The sequence below is a fragment of the Xyrauchen texanus genome, chromosome 11, assembly GCF_025860055.1.
Source record: "Xyrauchen texanus isolate HMW12.3.18 chromosome 11, RBS_HiC_50CHRs, whole genome shotgun sequence".
NCBI lineage: Eukaryota > Metazoa > Chordata > Actinopteri > Cypriniformes > Catostomidae > Xyrauchen > Xyrauchen texanus.
The window spans coordinates 22,240,278-22,258,740 of NC_068286.1; the positions used below are offsets into that span (position 1 = coordinate 22,240,278).

The 18,463-nt window shown below is 38.8% G+C and overlaps 1 protein-coding gene across 1 annotated transcript in view; it reads left to right on the plus strand.

Moving 5' to 3' along the window:
* The window catches only part of lmo7b (LIM domain 7b), a 73,432-nt gene that overhangs the window by 25,986 nt on the left and 28,983 nt on the right, over positions 1-18,463 (plus strand). The window contains 6 exon segments of the mRNA XM_052137107.1: positions 1,586-1,699; positions 2,157-2,264; positions 2,266-2,584; positions 13,396-13,644; positions 14,018-14,045; positions 15,852-15,965. Coding sequence (XP_051993067.1) covers positions 1,586-1,699; positions 2,157-2,264; positions 2,266-2,584; positions 13,396-13,644; positions 14,018-14,045; positions 15,852-15,965 — 932 coding nt within the window.

Below are 18,463 nucleotides of genomic sequence, written 5' to 3' on the forward strand. Positions count from 1 at the left end.
GACTCCAGCCAAATTGGCCCAGTTGCTAGGGAGGGTAGAGTCACATGGGGTAACCTCCTCGTGGTCACTATAATGTGGTTAGTTCTCGGTGGGGCACGTGGTGAGTTGAGCTTGGATGCCGCGGTGGATAACGTGAAGCCTCCACGTGGAACTACTTTATTATGTGGCGGATCAGAATCTGCCATTGCTGGTTCAAACCAAATGATGCATCCAAGCATTCAGTATCGTGGCTTGTGCTGTTTATAACATGTTATTGGATAAACAATGATGGATGGATGGATGGATAGGTGTGTGTGTGTGTGTGTGTGTGTGTGTGTGTGTGTGTGTGAGAGAGAGAGAGACAGAGTGTGTAATCACCTGTTGCCACACCGAAGCAGAGATGCTGTCAGCTTTCTGAAGATCAGATCTCTCAGTGGAAAATAGCCGTCCAAGCAGGGGTATTTTTCCTATTTCGCTGTAGCCGGTGCGCAAGAGTCTTTCACTATAGAAGAAGATATGTCCTCCACCATTTTAAATTGTGTGTCCACTCTAATGTGGAAAGTCTGATAATAGGTAAGTGCCATCAGTCTGTTGTGTCTCTAAGCTGTGATGAGCCGTAATGCTGAAGTTTGTTTAAAGCCATTGAAAGCCATTTCCTAGCTTTAGTAGTGTAGTAATAATTCAAGCGATCACAGAGTGCTGTAGGTAAACACTGGCTGATGCGGATTCACTTCCTGTCACCTAACTGGCTCATATTATACATAAAAATTATCTCTTGCCACCACCTGCTGGCTAACAGAAATATTACATAAAAAATGCATGTTAAAAAATACATACTCTTACACTTTAGATTAGAATTATATTTACTTAAATGGGCTGTCCTGCTGTTTAAATTGTATTTGGATCATGGTGGTCAAAACATGGATCAGATAACTTGATTGACAAAAGGGAAACCCCAGTCTGCTCAAATTTTAAAAGATATGTGGAAGGTGCTCTAGAAGTACTTCAGTTCTTAATTAAATCAACCTATATTAAGTTGGCTATTTCCTATTTGAAACCATTTAAAAAACTGTCATCAGTAAAAGAAGAGAAATGTGGGATTGTAATCCACACTTCTCTCTTTTTTTTTTAAGTGGGTTGCCATAAACAAACAGAGCTGGGTTTCCCAGAAGTATCACAAGCTTAAGTTGGTCGTAGAGACACAAATGGTTTGTACTATCTACTTAGGGTTGCAATGTTTTTGGAAAATACAGCCCAGAGAAATTTTCAAAGTGCCACAGAACGAAAATTAACATATGAACGTCTGAATTATTGTTGTCTCTGCATTGTATGCTTGGATAGGAGAAAGTATTTTAACACAGAAAAATTACATACGCATCAGCTGTTTGTGTTTGTTGATATATCTGGATATCCACTGTAGGGGGCCTCAGTTAGTCAAAGTTTTTTTTTTCTATTTACCACAGAGATATTTATTTTGCCCATCTTCTAGGTCATTCACACATTACTCAAATGCTATAGTCTGACAGATCATTTTTATCTCTCTGTGTATAGTCAGTTTTCAGCTGTCACTTTAGGGTCTGAGCAGGTGTATGAGCTGATGCTGGAGCACAAACTGTGACCTCAACAGGAAGCAAGAGAAGAGGAAGCAAATTGAGCTCATTACCAGTGGGGGAGGGAGTAGTTCTGTCAAGACTGCACAGCTCACTGGGGTGCCAGAGGATTGGTAATGTACACACTTCTATACAAAGACAAACAGTAGCTCTTAACACATCTGTGGTAATGTGTTTTCTACCCTACCTGTTCACATCTACAGTGGCTTCTATCCTGCTTTTTTGTTTCAAATAATACTTTATAATGTGTCTGGCACCCTCAGTACTTTTTATTACACACAAGTGTGTCTAGTGTGCCTAGAGACATTTGATAGTAACACATGTCTTCCACTCTTTTGTCTCTCTCTCTCTCTATTCATTCTTTAGTCCACAGGAGACCACAAGCAGCCACATGCTTGCCATACAGGTGCAGCCTCACACCAGTGCGACAGATCTCTCTTACACCCAGTGCACCTCCAGTAGATCCCTTCCCAATCTGCATCCTACAACCCAGGGAGAGAGGACCCACCTTGGCTCTCTGACTTCAGATCAGGTGTTCACACCTGTTGCTGGTTCTTTACTCTCTATTTGCTCCAATATGCTTGGACCCATGAGTGATGCTGGGTCCAGTATGACCAGCAATGTGCTGACTGGGTGGTCCACCACCTCTGCTTCAACCCTTACAAACAGCATATCTTCTGGCCAGTGACACTAATGCAGAGACACTTGACTAAGCCCAAAGGAGCACCAGTAAATTCTTAAGTCCACCAGCAGCTGTCAGCCCTGAACAGAGTTCACCCACCAGTCTGACCGTCTCTGATCCAGAGCAGTTGGATACAGACTTGAACCGTCGCGCCTGCCCCTTGTAGAACTTTTACGCAGTGGGAACGCGGATGTCTGCTACTCTACCTAGATGTTTTAGGTCAGAAGGTTGTTCATGGCTCTCAACAGGTGTCACACCCTGGCCGTTTGGAGCCAAACCATCCAAAGTAACCTCACTGCCTAGAGTCTATGCTGTAAGTGCCCACATTTATGCTACCTACATTAGTACTTGTGTTTCCTTCTTCAACAATGTCTGGATTTCCACTGCCGGTCCAGTATTCATGTATCAGCATGCTTTCACAGTGTGGGGCTTGTTCCCTTTACAAAAAGCATCACTATGATGCTGCGCTGCTAAGCGCTACGGGGAACAACCCTAATTGTGACCGAGCTGAAATAGTGTGTGTAACACGTCAATGAATATTGACCGGAATTTATAGCCTCGGCTGATGTAATCATTAGATGCACCTGCGGCCAGGCTATAAATGGATACGTCACCAGGTGTCGTCAGAAACTCTTTTTTCAGAGCGATTCTGTTTCTGTGTGTTTTACAATCCCTGTCAAAACTTTCTTTCCTCTGTTAGGAGTTAGAATTGGTTAGACAGTGTGCAGTGAATATTTTTCTCTTCAGATTAGAAAATATTATATATATATATATATATATTTCTTAAAAAAAAGAGAGAATGACTGAAAGCCGCAAACACTGCTTAAGTTTTTGCTCTGTTTGTTTGGGGGGTAAGTATGGGCTGAAATATGTGCCACCAGAAACTGAATTTGAACCATTTATATTTGAATTTGAATGGCTAAACTTGAATAATTGCATTGAAAAACTGTATTTGAATCACATAATTTGAAATTGTATTGTTTAATTAAAATTGAATTTATTCAAAAACTGAATCTGAATTGTATCATTTGAAATTGAATTTATTCGTTTGGAACTGAAGTCCAATAAAATTTGATCCTCACTGAAAATTAAACTCTCTATATATCTTCACATTCACTTCTCACAATTCAGATTCAGTTCTCAAATTCAATTTCAAGTTACTGAGACAGACATCCGGGTAGTTGGAGGATGAAGGAAGAGCAATCGAGCGTAGATCGATAGATAGCGTTCATTGGCGCACAGGACTCCTCTTGGGCCAATCAGCACCAATGTTTTGGAGCACAGTACGTTACCCGCCATGAAACTATGGAATTACGATTGTGTCAATAATAATGAATGTAACTTTATAAAACTGAACGTAACTTTATAAAACTGAATGTAACTTTTTCAGAAACTATCAAAAATATTCCATTACAAAAGAAGAAAAACACAATTAAAATGAAAAAATTAACTTAGTCGCACGAATTTAACAGGCTCTTCAAATATGCTTCATTTTTTGTTAATGTTTTTCAAAGATTCGTTTTCGCAAATCGTGGATTCTGAATACATTGCCACAGATTTCGCTTATGCTTCGCAGTTTTTCGTTTGCTGTTTTGAGACAAACCTCTCGTGGGGGTGGGCTTAACAGTGATCTACTCTGATTGGATAGTGAGCTTTTGATGGACAGGTGCTCTCTGACCCGGATGTACAGACGTCACTCAGTGGCGCGCATATTGGAAAGCTCTCGGTGATTTGTAGTTATGCAATACGTCGTGCTTTGTTGTATTACTTACTAACAATATGTAAATAATATTTGACCTATAATGATATAATTTAATATTATATGAGACCTTCGATCGTCTAATAATCGTCTTCGATCAGTCTGTAAAGATGAGCTCTCAGGAGAGACACGGAGCGGCATCATCTTCCTCCTCTTGTCCTTCAAGGCAGCTTGAAGTAAGTTCGTGTTACTGAAGTAACCAATAACATCGATAAAAGTTTTATTCATGTAACGTTACAGTGTGCAACAGTTCTGGCTTTATTTTGCAAATTTATTGTTGTATTGTAAATGCATGCTAAATAAAATTTTGCTGTTTTGTCATTGTCATGACTGCAAAACTGAAACCTGGCCATATCTTGGTCCACTGTTTGACTCTGCCCCCACTGCTGAACGGACTGCTGCTGACCCTGCCTTGTGCTGGTATTCCCGAGCGACTGGTTAAGAATTTCAAGGTTGTTATGTACAGCTGCAGATGCAGCATCTGCACCAAGATTTCTGCCTTGCTGTAGAATAAAGACCAGTTTGATATCTGCACTGTCTACATTGACACGTCCTTGAATATAATAACTGTGCAAAAGAGCAAACAATCAAACTACATAACATCATGACATGACATCAGTGCATTGCAAACTTGTGAATGACAATAAAAAAATTATTAAAAAATATATAAAAATATGATATTTTATATGTGTTTATCAAAACATTGTGAATAAATATAATAAAATATATGCAATATTCCACCACTGTGTTGAAATTTAGAGTGTTTTCTGTAAAATTAGACAATTTCTATCCATTTACTCCAATGTATGTGGGCAGGACGCTCTTTTAAATTCAGACATGCCTAATTCTCTAAAAAATTCAAAATATCCTGCAGAGCTGAAGTGGTTAAACAATAAATTTGCAAAATAAAGCCAGAACTGTTGCACACTGTAACGTTACATGAATAAATCTTTTATCGATGTTATTGGTTACTTCAGTAACACGAACTTACTTCAAGCTGCCTTGAAGGACAAGAGGAGGAGGAGTGGAGCATTTGTTTAATAAGCAAGGTCTTTTATTCAGATATTCAGAATTTCTTTCTGAATACCAAATACCAGTAACCCCAAAAGAATTTGCTACAGTAATGGGTGCTATTCCCTCTGGTTTATGTATGCTTTTTAAAAAACGTAATTACTTCACCCCAGTATCTACTGCATCCTTTCCTAAACCTTGTGATACTTCTGTTGGTCAAATCTTTTTTTCAGAGTCGAAAGCTAAAAACTATAAGATCTTTATTTCTTTAGGATTTGATTTCTGTTCCACCTGTTATTTCCTTTTGGAATAATTTGTTTGGTAACCTTAATTGGAAAAAAATCTGGTCTTTACAGCAGAAATTCATTCTCACAAATAAAGTGAAAGAAATGTCCTTTAAGTTGATACACAGGTTCTATCCTGTTAAGAAATGTATACAAAGATTTAAATCTGACATTGAGCTAACATGCTCTTTTTGTGTGAATTCTGATGAAACAGTGGTTCATTTATTTTGGTCGTGTCATTACACTCAGAAGCTCTGGAATGATATTGATGTTTTTATCAAGTGTAAGATTTTGCCAGGCTTCTCAATACATATGAGAAACATTATATTTGGGTATTTTGATTCAGACCCCACAAACGAAAATGTCTGTTTTGTTATTAATTTAATTATTTTCCTAAGCAAATTCTATATTCACAAATGCAAATTTTTAAACTGTAAACCTATCTTCTCTGTCTTCTTAAAAGAAATAGAAAATTATCTAAATTTGATTTCAGTATCTACTAATAGGAAAGCCATATCTGCACTGCATTTGATCTCTTCATGTGAACATTTTTGTGTGATGTAATGGCCCTACCTCTTCTTTTATTGTTATATACTTTATTATTATTATCTTTTTATTATTATTATTTTTTTTTTTTTTTCTATTTATTTTTGTCTTCTTTATTGTTTTGGTTGATATTATGTGATGTACGTATGCTTTCTCTTTTGTATGTTCCTGTTCTTTGCATTAAACATTTAAAAAAAAAAATAATAAATAAATAAATAAAAAACAAGAGGAGGAGGAAGATGATGCTGCTCCGTGTCTCTCCTGAGAGCTCATCTTTACAGACTGATCGAAGACGATTATTAGACGATCAAAGGTCTCATATAATATTAAATTATATCATTATAGGTCAAATATTATTTACATATTGTTAGTAAGTAATACAACAAAGCACAACGTATTGCATAACTACAAATCACCGCGAGAGCTTTCCAATATGCGCGCCACTGAGTGACCTCTGTACATCCGGGTCAGAGAGCACCTGTCCATCAAAAGCTCACTATCCAATCAGAGTAGATCACTGTTAAGCCCACCCCCACGAGAGGTTTGTCTCAAAACAGCAAACGAAAAACTGCGAAGCATAAGCTGAAATCTGTGGCAATGTATTCAGAAGCCACGATTTGCAAAACGAATCTTTGAAAAACATTAACAAAAAATGAAGCATATTTGAAGAGCCTGTTAAATTGCATGCGACTGAGTTCATTTTTTCATTTTAATTGTGTTTTTCTTCTTTTGTAATGGAATATTTTTGATAGTTTCTGAAAAAGTTACGTTCAGTTTTATAAAGTTACGTTCAGTTTTATAAAGTTACATTCATTATTATTGACACAATCGTAATTCCATAGTTTCATGGCGGGTAACGTACTGTGCTCCAAAACATTTGTGCTGATTGGCCCAAGAGGAGTCCTGTGCACCAATGAACGCTATCTATCGATCTGCGCTCGATTGCTCTTCCTTCATCCTCCAACTACCCGGATGTCTGTCTCAGTAACTTGAAATTGAATTTGAGAACTGAATCTGAATTGTGAGAAGTGAATGTGAAGATATATAGAGAGTTTAATTTTCAGTGAGGATCAAATTTTATTGGACTTCAGTTCCAAACGAATAAATTCAATTTCAAATGATACAATTCAGATTCAGTTTTTGAATAAATTCAATTTTAATTAAACAATACAATTTCAAATTATGTGATTCAAATTCAGTTTTTCAATGCAATTATTCAAGTTTAGCCATTCAAATTCAAATATAAATGGTTCAAATTCAGTTTCTGGTGGCACATATTTCAGCCCATAGGTAAGAGCACGCTGCTCTCGCGTTGCAGCAGGGCGGGTGCGAGCACTGCGATTTGCTTTAACAGGCAAAGTGCTTCGTGCTCGCCTCGCTTGCTTCCGGGAGTCAGCACTCACGAAAAAAAAAAAAAAGATAGTTCGTGGGGCTCTTGCATGGATTTGGCGGAGGAGCAAGAGACGGGTTGATCCCTTTCTCTCACTCTCTCCCCAAACCCAGCTGGTCCTTCACATGATCTCGGCTGCTCCGACGCTTCTTCGGATCATGAGGAGGATCGCGATTCTCTTCCCGCCTCCGAGCTTTCCGTCCGCGATAAAAAATCTACGTAGGAATTGCTCGATGTTGTTACTCGTGCGGTTGCCAGATTGGACTGGCCACGCGAAAAAGAGACCCCAAACCCTCCAAATTAGGGGATAGATTTTATCTTCCAGTCTAAGAAAGGGAACGCCTCATGGGTCCCTTCCCTTCTTTGATAACCTCCATGAAGAGCTTTTTCGCTCATGGAGAACGCCTAAAAAAAATTAAAAAAAATTAAAAATAATAATATATATATTTTTTTTCCCTTGTTCACATACTCTCGACGTCATTATATTCGACTAACGTGGGTGCTGAGGCACGAAGGTATTCAGTGATGCCGCCGGTCGAAGAGACGCTTGCGGGCTATCTCTCGCCGGGCTCGGCATCGTCACTTAAGAAGCCCTCTCTCCCCTCAAAGCCTTGTAGGACAACATCCACTTTAGTGGGAAGGGCTTATCAAGCAGCATGTCAGGCTGGTGCTGCTCTGCACACTATGCTGTTTTACAGGCGTACCAGGCTGACCTCATGGAGGACCTGAGTGTGGGTTCTGCGCTTGACGAGCAAGCCTCAGACCTGCCTCGGTCCTGACTGAAGGGAGGCTCAAAAGCAAAGCGAGGCGAGTCGTGCTCCTCCTCCCAGGGATTGGGGACAGTCTCGCCACCCTCGCCAGCCCCCGAAGCAAGACCTCAGGACTATAATTTCTAGTAAGAGAAAACCCTGACGGTCTTGCGCCTAGATTAGGGGGTAGCTGCCTTGGTGTTTCGGGTTGCAGAGGCTTCCGTCAAAATTGGGTGTTTTCACTGTTCCTGCATTTTATTCAGGACGCGAGACACTCTTTTAGCCCTTTTTACCCGCACATTCACAATGCATGATGTAGCGCTGGCTCCTTGTGACTCCGGGGCATCTGCATTCTGAATTATGTAGACGACTGGCTGATCCTAGCGCAGTACCAGGAACTGGCAGTTCAGCACAGGGACATCGTCTTAGCTCATCTGTTTCTCTGGGTTTGAGGCTCAATGCCAAGAAAAGCGTCCTCTCTCCCACTCAGAACACTGTCTATCGTGGCATTGTATGGAGTTCAATCACAATGCGGGCACAACTGTCTCCCGCTAAGGTTGTCCTTTCCGCACACATTCATTAGATTTTTATAGTTTGGATGTTCTGCCACTCCGGGCTCTTATGTCCTTGAGTCGACATCTCAGCCCATGGCTAGACAAGTTTGTGATGTGGCAGGTTGTCCTCTCTGCACACATTCATTGGACTTTTTTAGTTTGGATGTTCTGCACTCCGGGCTCTTATGCCCTTGAGTCGACATCTCAGCTCATGCCTGAACAAGTTTGTGATGCGGCAGGCTGGTCCTCTCCGCTCACATTCATCAGTTTTTATGACAAGTTTGTGTTGCGATAGGGTTCTCTTCGCACACATTCTTCAAACTTTATGGGTTAGATGCTTTGCTACTCCGGACACTTATGTCCTTGAGTCGACATCTCAGCCCATGCCTAAACAAGTTTGTGATGCGGCAGGCTGGTCCTCTCCACTCACATTCATCAGTTTTTATGACAAGTTTTTGTTGCGATAGGGTTCTCTTCGCACACATTCATCGAACTTTATGGGTTAGATGCTTTGCTACTCCGGGCTCTTATGCCCTTGAATCGACATCTCAGCTCATGCCTGAACAAGTTTGTGATGCGGCAGGCTGGTCCTCTCCGCTCACATTCATCAGTTTTTATGACAAGTTTGTGTTGCGATAGGGTTCTCTTTGCACACATTCATCGAACTTTATGGGTTAGATGCTTTGCTATTCCGGGCTCTTATGCCCTTGAGTCAACATCTCAGCCCATGCCTTAACAAGTTTGTGATGCGGCAGGCTGGTCCTCTCCGCACACATTCATCAAATTTTAATGGTTTAGATGTTTATGCTACTCTTATGCCCTTGAGTCGACATCTCAAGCTCATGTCTGAGACCTCTCGCGTTTTTGTGAGTACACTGCACAACCGTAGGGGTCCGGACAGCCCCAAGTGCGGCGGCGTGGGTATTGCGTTCCCCGTAGCGCTTAGCAGCGCAGCATCATAGTGAATCTTTTTGTAAAGGGAACGTCTCGGGTTACAGGTGTAACCCTTGTTCCCTGAAAAAAGCGGAACGAGATGCTGCGCTGCTTTGCCGCACTGGGACGTCCCAGGACTGCTCTTCAAAAAGAAGTATCTGACGACACCTGGTGACGTATCCATTTATAGCCTGGCCGCAGGTACATCTAATGATTACATCAGCCGAGGCTATAAATTCCGGTCAATGTTCATTGACGTGTTACACACACTATTTCAGCTCGGTCACAATTAGGGTTGTTCCCCGTAGCGCTTAGCAGCGCAGCATCTCGTTCTGCTTTTTTCAGGGAACAAGGGTTACACATGTAACCCGAGACATTTTCTGACCCATGTGAATTGCTGTTTGTGGCTATTTCACATGGTATGATTTAAAATGCAGATTCAACTACACTCTCTCTTTGATCTGCTGCTTTGTGCCTTTGTTTTATATATTGTAGTTTTCTCTTACATTATACTTCGAGTAGTTCCCCCAAAGATACTAATTCTCTCATCATTTACTCACCATAATGCTATCTCTAACCCATATGACTTTCTTCTGCAGATTAATTTTTTTTTTTTTACCATAAATCTTAACATTTACAGTCTCCTTGGTGCCATCATGATATTAAGCTTGATGCATCAAGAGTGAGGAAGAGTCAAGATTTATAGTGAAAAAGAAGTTACATTTTGGTCTGTTTCTGAACCCAAACCATTCACATCGCTTCAGAAGACATGCATTAAACCTCTCGAGTTGTATGGATTACCGTTATGCTGCCTTTTGTCCTTTCTGATCTTGAAAGTGTTGGACCCCACTTATATTGTATGGACAAAAACATCTCATCTCACCATCAAAATATCTGTTAGTGTTCCGCAGAAGAAAGTCACAAGAGTTTGAAACTGCTTAAAGGTGAGTAGCCTAAATAATGAGAGAATAATTCTGGTGTGAACTATTTTTTTAAATGCCCCATGAAATCTAAATTGGAGTTTAATGGCATTTAGTCAATGCACGGGCGTAGCCACTGGTGGGACTGGATGGACTGGTGCCACCCAATGCCATTCAGGCCCACACAATCATTGCCCTATGCCCCTTTTCCACTAACAACAGAGGCTGTTGGGCTGGATAATTTCAACATCAAACCTTTCAAAACAACAGCAGCTCAAAAAACAAAACTATTCGCATTTAATTTAACAGAGCTATTTACAACCGTTGCGGCTATGAGATGCGCATTTAGTTTGCAGGCATCCCGTATAGTGCAGCGGCTCCAACATCTTTATTTTCCCTGTCTAATAACATATTTGTAACCAATGTTGAAATGTGAATTGATTGCTGTGAATTGTATTAATTAGCCTATACATTGAAATAACTTCTAACCTGTTCATTAAAACCAAATCGAGTTGACATAACATGCTGAATTAAATAACTTTGGATGTTAAAATGCTCTCAAAATGCCTAAGACTCTAAACTCTATCGACTTAATGGTTGTAATGATATAATGCTAATCCACCCATGGAGTCACAAGTTCAAATCAGGTCTCCTAAGCAACCAAATTGGCCCAGTTTCTAGGGAAGAGAGTCACATGTGGTAACGTCCTCATGGTCGTGATTTAGGGGTTCTCGCTCTCAGTTGGATGTGTAGTAATTTGTTGAGGGTAACATGAGCCTCCACATGCTGTGAGTCTCCACGGTGTCATGCACAGCGAGCCAAGTGATGAGATGCGTGGATTGACTGTCTCAGAAGTGGAGACTTGTCCTCTGCCACCCGTATTGAGATGTGTAACCACGCCACCATGAGGACCTGCTAAATTGTGGGAATTGGGCATTCCAAATTGGGGAGAAAATTCCAAAAAAAAAATTTATAAGATATTAATTACATATATATGAATGAATTGATTATGCATTTTATATGTTATAACTTCGGTTCGTTGCATAAAAAGCAGCTTGTGATTGCATAAATAATAGCATAAAACTTCTCTAAAATCTCTAATATGCTATTAAAACTTCCAGCATTTTATTTTTTTTTTCTGTTCGACTAAAATAAAATTATTCTATTTTCAAATATAATATGCATGAATTTAGTGCTATAAAGTTTTGTTGCATAGATTCAGTCGCAGGTGTAGATAGCTCTGAAAAAGTTTTCTCTACCTCAGAACCTGATTCCTTTAAGTTTTTTCTCTCTTGCATGCTATCACAACAGCAACATCTCTCCCCCACTTTAATGAGAGTTGAGACGCAATGACACAATCAGATAAAAAAAGTTATTTTATTGACAGTAAGCCAGCGGAGACATTTCTGTCATTCTTTTCTTGTACAAAGACACAGCAGCAAATTGTGCTAGGAAATAAAATTGTCCATTCTATGGTTAAAATGTTCATTCTGTTTAGGTATATATTAAAAAAAAAAAATTAAAAATGCCAACGTATTCAAACACAAATATTGTTGATTTGATCTTTTAATATTTTTAAAGTAGATACGTCCCTGGAAACAATTAGCTAAACATTAAAAACCTAAATATTAAATAAAATAAATAAAACGTTTACAGATTGATAACATCTCTTGGCCCACCTACACAAAAGTTTATATTGCATATTAGCTTTCAAGCCATCTATATGCTAGTGTGTTCTCCTAAATCAGTGACAACACTGACTTAGCAGATATATGCATTTGAAGTTGACAGTCTTTCTCTTCTGGGATAAACAGACCAACAATATTGATGACTCATCTTGCACTACAGAGATGTTTGTTCAGTAAAGTACTCTCTAGAATAAGAATGTCCCTACATCTACAACCACCTGCAAGGACACGTAGGACATACATCAACACAGGACAGTACCATTGTTTTGGTGTTTCCATAAAGTTTTTTTTTATCTTTGAACTTGTATAGAGGTTCACTTGAACTATGCAGTGGTACTCTCAATGGCTCTTACTCTTTATCAACTCAACTAAGGAGTCTTGTGTCTCCCCTGAAGTTATTAATGTCTCTCACTCTGTCTCTCTGCGGAATGAGAGGGGGATGAGAAAGAGTGGCACAGTAGTTTGTGCAGTGTTCCGTGTGTGAAGTTTAGTGTTACTCCTTGTCACCTGATCTTCTTGAGGGTTGCTTATAAATAATGGACCAAACCACAACTACTGCTCTGTTCTCCAGGTTCCTTGTGAAATTCAAGCAATGACTGTTTTGTGTGTCTGTGCGTGCTTTTCCACGACAAGCTTCTGAACTGCACACACACACACACACACACACACACACACACACTTTGCCATTATGTCCTTCTGTAATGTGACAAATTTCCAAGTAAAACAGAACTGTGATCAGAATTTCTGCTATCCACAAGTATAAAGTGCAGACTATTTTGTAGACATAATTAAAAAAACAAAGTAAAATGTACAATTCTGCTTGTTGATATCTACTTTCTTAATTTGCTCTTTCATGCCTCAAACTCTGGATATCTTTCAAAGATTTGATGGCACAAACCTGACTCACCAAACTTTGGCAAAGCCAGCACTTATTCTATCAATCTTGTAAACATGACACACCTGTGTGCTCCTACTTCCAGAAGGTGAGTATAGTCATCTTATCAGATCTGGAAAGTGCTTTCCACTTTTGTGTGTATTGTAATCTGCATCACATGGTCATTGAACGAACCGGGGCATGTGGGAAGTGTTTTATTGCAATTCTGAAATACTCTTAAATGGGTCTCTGTCCTAAAGCTTGGATTTCTTTTAGTAATGATAATAAATCATAAAACATAAACCATCTGTTAATTGAGTTCTGATATTCAACAGAGGTGTCTCTGCACTGTCCGTGCTGAAGTGGTTGTAGAAGTTTTCACTCTATTTATCTGGTTTTGCCTTGGGTTTCCACAGATGGATGACTCACAGACAAGTCTGATCAGTGGGCAGAAAGACCAATCCCTGATACCCTTTTTCCTCAGTGGTCAAGGAAAGCACGCATCCTCCACAGACACGGGTCACTCTCGTTCAAACACTCATCCTATTCACACTAAGAAAGAGGAGGATGGGGAGGAGAGAAGAGATGGAAGATCATCAGCACCTCCCATTCAGTCTTTCGTCTCTAAATTGACCGTGGCTGCCTCTCTTAAACAATCATCTCCTGTTGTCTCAGAAAAAGCTGCCTGGCTCTCTCATCCAAACAGGCAATCAATTTGCTGTCTGAGTTTGAAAGTGTTCTAGGTGGGTATGGGATGTTCAAGATGCCCAAAATAGAGGTTGACCAATATTGGATTTCGCAGATACCTATAACTAAGCTGGAGGAAAAGGCAGATAACGATTTAATCGGCCAATAGTTTTTAAAATCGATATATTGAATGTTTTAAAATATCTTGGGGCTATGTTAGCCTAACTCTAATCCCAGATTTAGTTTATTGTGCGACCAAAGTTACAATAACCATAAATAAATAAGACTTGGTCATATTTTGCTTTTAACTGTGAACAAACCAGAAATACACTGAAATGTCCATGATCCCAGCCCACACAATCACACATAAGGGAAACAAAATATGAACTCCTACTATCACCAATGATGTATTACAATATAAACAATAGAAATTAGACATTGCCATATAGACTAATAAATACTATATGAGCAGTAATTCAATAAACATTGATCACCGTTCTTCAATAGTAGATCGTTATTAATTATTAGTAGATCATCAGCGATCGACATAATTGTATGGTACTTCGGCAATACAGTGTTGTATAAAGACTTATCCTTTTCTCTTGGAACACAGTCAGTCAAAATCAACATTAACATTAAATTATGATAACGTATCTCAAATTGGACCCCCCTCAACAATCCCAAATAAAAACTCATCTGATTTTTGCGAATCATACATTTCATTAAAAAAAAAAAAAAATCTTTCAAAATGGTGAATTAAGTTGAAAGTTAATCAGTTTCCATCCTTGACTTTGTAACCTTGTTCTAACCATTAGGACCGCTAATATTAGCATCCTCTCCACCTTGTTGGCAAACATTCAGTTATGGCAAATAGTTATGAACAAATGAATGATCAAACTACCTATACTATTACATTTATGTTGTAGATGTTTGATTTATTGTATCATGACTATATGTAATGATAGTGTACTGCATACTGTATATACTTTTGCTTTCTGACAATGTTTTAAATAAACTTTAAATGTCCAGCTTTTTGCATGGCATAGTCACATGACACAAAAACTCCACGTAGTGTTGGCTATTGTTTTTATTTCCCCTCTTGATAGCTAGGCCGCTGTTGTACTGTAAAACCAAGGTGTGTCTAATTATAGAACCCTTTAGCACCGGCTACGGAGCTAAATCAAGGAATAAAAGAAACCAAAAAAAAACATTGCTGGTGACTTCTGCAGATAATCGATAGTTCCAAAAAGCAACTATCGTCACTGATTAATCGGTTAAACCAATATATCGGATGACTTTTAGTTCAAAATGTCACATTCAGTGAATGATAACAGTTCAACATGTATCAATTATTATTAGAGTCCATCAAGCAGGTGTGAGAATGAGCAAGCATCTGCCAATATTATCCAATATATTGACGTCTGGGTCACAAAAAGACAGCTTTGTTCTGCTAGTGGACTTTGTTTCCTTTTTATGTTTAAAACTGGTTTAATGCTTTTAGTGTTGTACTGCGACTAACGATTATCTTAATTTTCAAATGAATTTGATCATGCAAACACATTTTTGACTAATGCAAATTAATCTTATTGACAGAGCTTCCCTGTGCAAGGCTGCAAATATCCAACAAATCAAAAATTAAATTGTTTTATTATTTTTTATTAACGATAGTTGTCATTGTTTCGATAGTTGTCATTGTTTCGCATTGTTTCGATAGAGTCATTGCAGCACTAGTTTAGTGTATTGAAGTTCAAAACTGTGATGTATTGCAATATTTTGCTAACTTGTTTTCTCACTTATTTTGTTGTTTTGTGCAACAAGTGCTGAACTTCCCACTTAATTTTAGAGCCATAGTAGCGTAGAGTAACCTATAGGCCATTGTCATGAAAAGAAAAACTTGAGATAATAGATTACAATGGTTGTAGTATTTTTATTAAAATGTAACTAGATTTTTGGCATTAGAATATCGATTCAGTGTTGTGAAGAGAAATATTGTGATTCTTTGTAAAATTGTTTGTTCAAAAATGTACTGTTGAGAGCCATGGCCTTTTGGTTTGGTGATTATATTTATGTAGTTATAGTGGAACGTTTGTGTGGTACTGACTGGAGCATCAACCCTCGGATTTCATGAGGAAACAGGTGTCATGGGATCCTCGGGTGTTACATTCTGTCTCTGTCTCTCTCTATCAGTTGGGTCAGAGTGAACTGAGAGTCTGCTTGAATCAGAAGTCAAATAGTGGGAGAGACTTTGGATTATATGCTCACTGGGAAACTGGTGCATGTGTCAAATCTGTCCAAGCAGGTGAGACTCCTATTTTAGTATGGATTGGAGCAATCTGATTTATTAGATTACAGGCAGTTGATAACTAGATGCCATTTAGAGGCATTTGGGACTGTGTATCAGTCATGTTAGACATGATTTTAATTTTCTACCATATAGATAGTATCTTTGTTTAGAGAAATTTGGTGCCATTATGGAGGTATTTTATTGTTATTGTAATTGATTTTTTAAAATTAATTTTATTCTATATGCTGCGTTTTAAAATGTGTTCATATCAGCTTCTTTGTTAATGTGTATTGAATTACATGTTTTGCATACTTTGTTGAATACTTTGGATGTTTATTGTGCATCACACTAAGGTGTTGTTCACAAAGTGTTATTTGTAGTCTCTTTAGATAAAAATAAATAAATATGAGAGCTATGTATGCTTTGGAAACTGAGTGTGTTTCTCTGTTGCATTAGAAGACTTGGAACTAGGGCTGGGCGATATGTAAAAAATATTTGATTGATAGTCACCGTAATAAATATAACAATATCCGATTATATCATCAACTCCCATGCCGAGGGTCGATGAATATTTTTGCTTATTGACTTTGCTTTAAAAATTTAATTAATTTATTGAAACACAAAACTTAAGACATTTCTAAATTCAAATTGCACTTTAAACGAAACTTTGTATTCCCAAAATAATGCTGCCAAATCTGTGTTCTTATTGAATTTATGTTTGTATTGTGTTTTGTTTATACAGTTAATGCTGCCTAAATAAAATGAACTGAATTTTAGGTTCACGGTGAACGTGTCTTGTATTATTTTTATGATTGAATCACTTTTGTCTTTTAATACAAAGTGTGTGTGTGTGTGTGTGTGTGTGTGTGTGTGTGTGTGTTACTGAACCTGTAGAGTTCAATTGTTCAATTGTTTAATGTGTAAGCACCATGAAAATTACCTCCTGAGATGATCATTTGCAGCATTCTCATAGACAACATTATTCATGCAAACAGTTTTCAGACAAATTAAACTAAAAAAAGTGAAGACTCTTCACATGCACGTGTTCCACCTGACGCGAGACTTGTTTCAGCTTGCGCAGCACGCCTCTGAACAAAGAGCAAATCAAACACAGGCATTTGCGGCTTTTCAACTGTCTGTTCTTCAAGCGCGTCTTTGTGTCTAACAACATTTCTTGTCATGTGTCACTCTGAGATGTCTTACGCCTGTTGCGGGTAGATGAGAAAAATTACCTGTGCATGAAATGCGTGCATTTGGAGGAGGAGCTCGTGAATGGGATTAGCCTCATTGCATTTGATGGGGAGCGGGAGTGTTAGGCATGCAGACGAGGGCAGACAAGAAGTGTGATCTAAACGTGGTTTTACTGAGCAAAAGTGAAAATAAACAGACAGGAACAAAGGGAACTACCACCATGGGTAAACAGAAACTAAAAACATGAACACATTCAAGGGCACACGAACTGGGAAAACATGGCAGGGTGAACATGGCTGAAACAGGAGACAGAGCATCGGGGCTTCCAGAAACATCAAAACAGTGGGAACATAAACCTTCAACGAACGACAAGGAGTGGAGAACAAACAGGGTTTATATACACAGACACAGGATGATTACAAACGACATTCAGGTGCGAACAATGACAAGAGTGTTGAGGACCATGGTGACCATGGTGACGGTGACATGGAAAACACGGGGCAGACAACCAGGGAATCGTGGCAGAGTGTTGAGGACCGGGAACCATGGTGACGGTGACATGGAAAACACGGGGCAGACAACCAGGGAATCATGACAGGGAGCTAGTTTCACACCCAGGGCCACTGTTTAATATATTTGCCGACTTCCCAGATCCATGGTTTTGCCATTTCCCGATATTGTCGATCATTGTCTGTCAATGAGTGTTGCAAATCAGCATTGGCATATTTGCAAGATACCATCAATATCTGACTATATCGTCCTATTGCCCAGCCCTAATTGGAACAAGTACTATAGGCAGTCTAGTCCTTACTAAATTATCATACTATGAAGGTAGATAAGCTGTTGGGTTCATCTGTGAATAGTGTTTTTACCAAGACTGGCCAGGGCAGGTATATGTGTATGTAAACAAAACAAAAAGCGCATCTCCATTATATCAGCTTTCATGTAGATCATTGTATAGAAGAGATAAAGACTGCTTAGTTCTGAATCCACAGATCCTTTTTGTCATGTGGAGTTATCGAAAGGCTCAGGTTGATCTCCTTCCCTAGAATTTCATGAACTCTACATGAAGAGCCTGATTATTGATACACTTACCTATACTCATAATTCTGATCTATTCTAAAAAGTTGTAGGCCAGGTCCACACTAATACGTTTGAAAACGCATTGCTTTTGCTAGGTCTAATCCACACAGGAACAGTGTTTTCCTCTAACAAAATTAAGACTTGGTGAAAGATCTCAAGAAATTTTCAATGGAAAAATAAATTTTCAACTGAAAATGTATTAGTGTGGATGTGGCTCATGAAAGTTCTAGATTAGAATA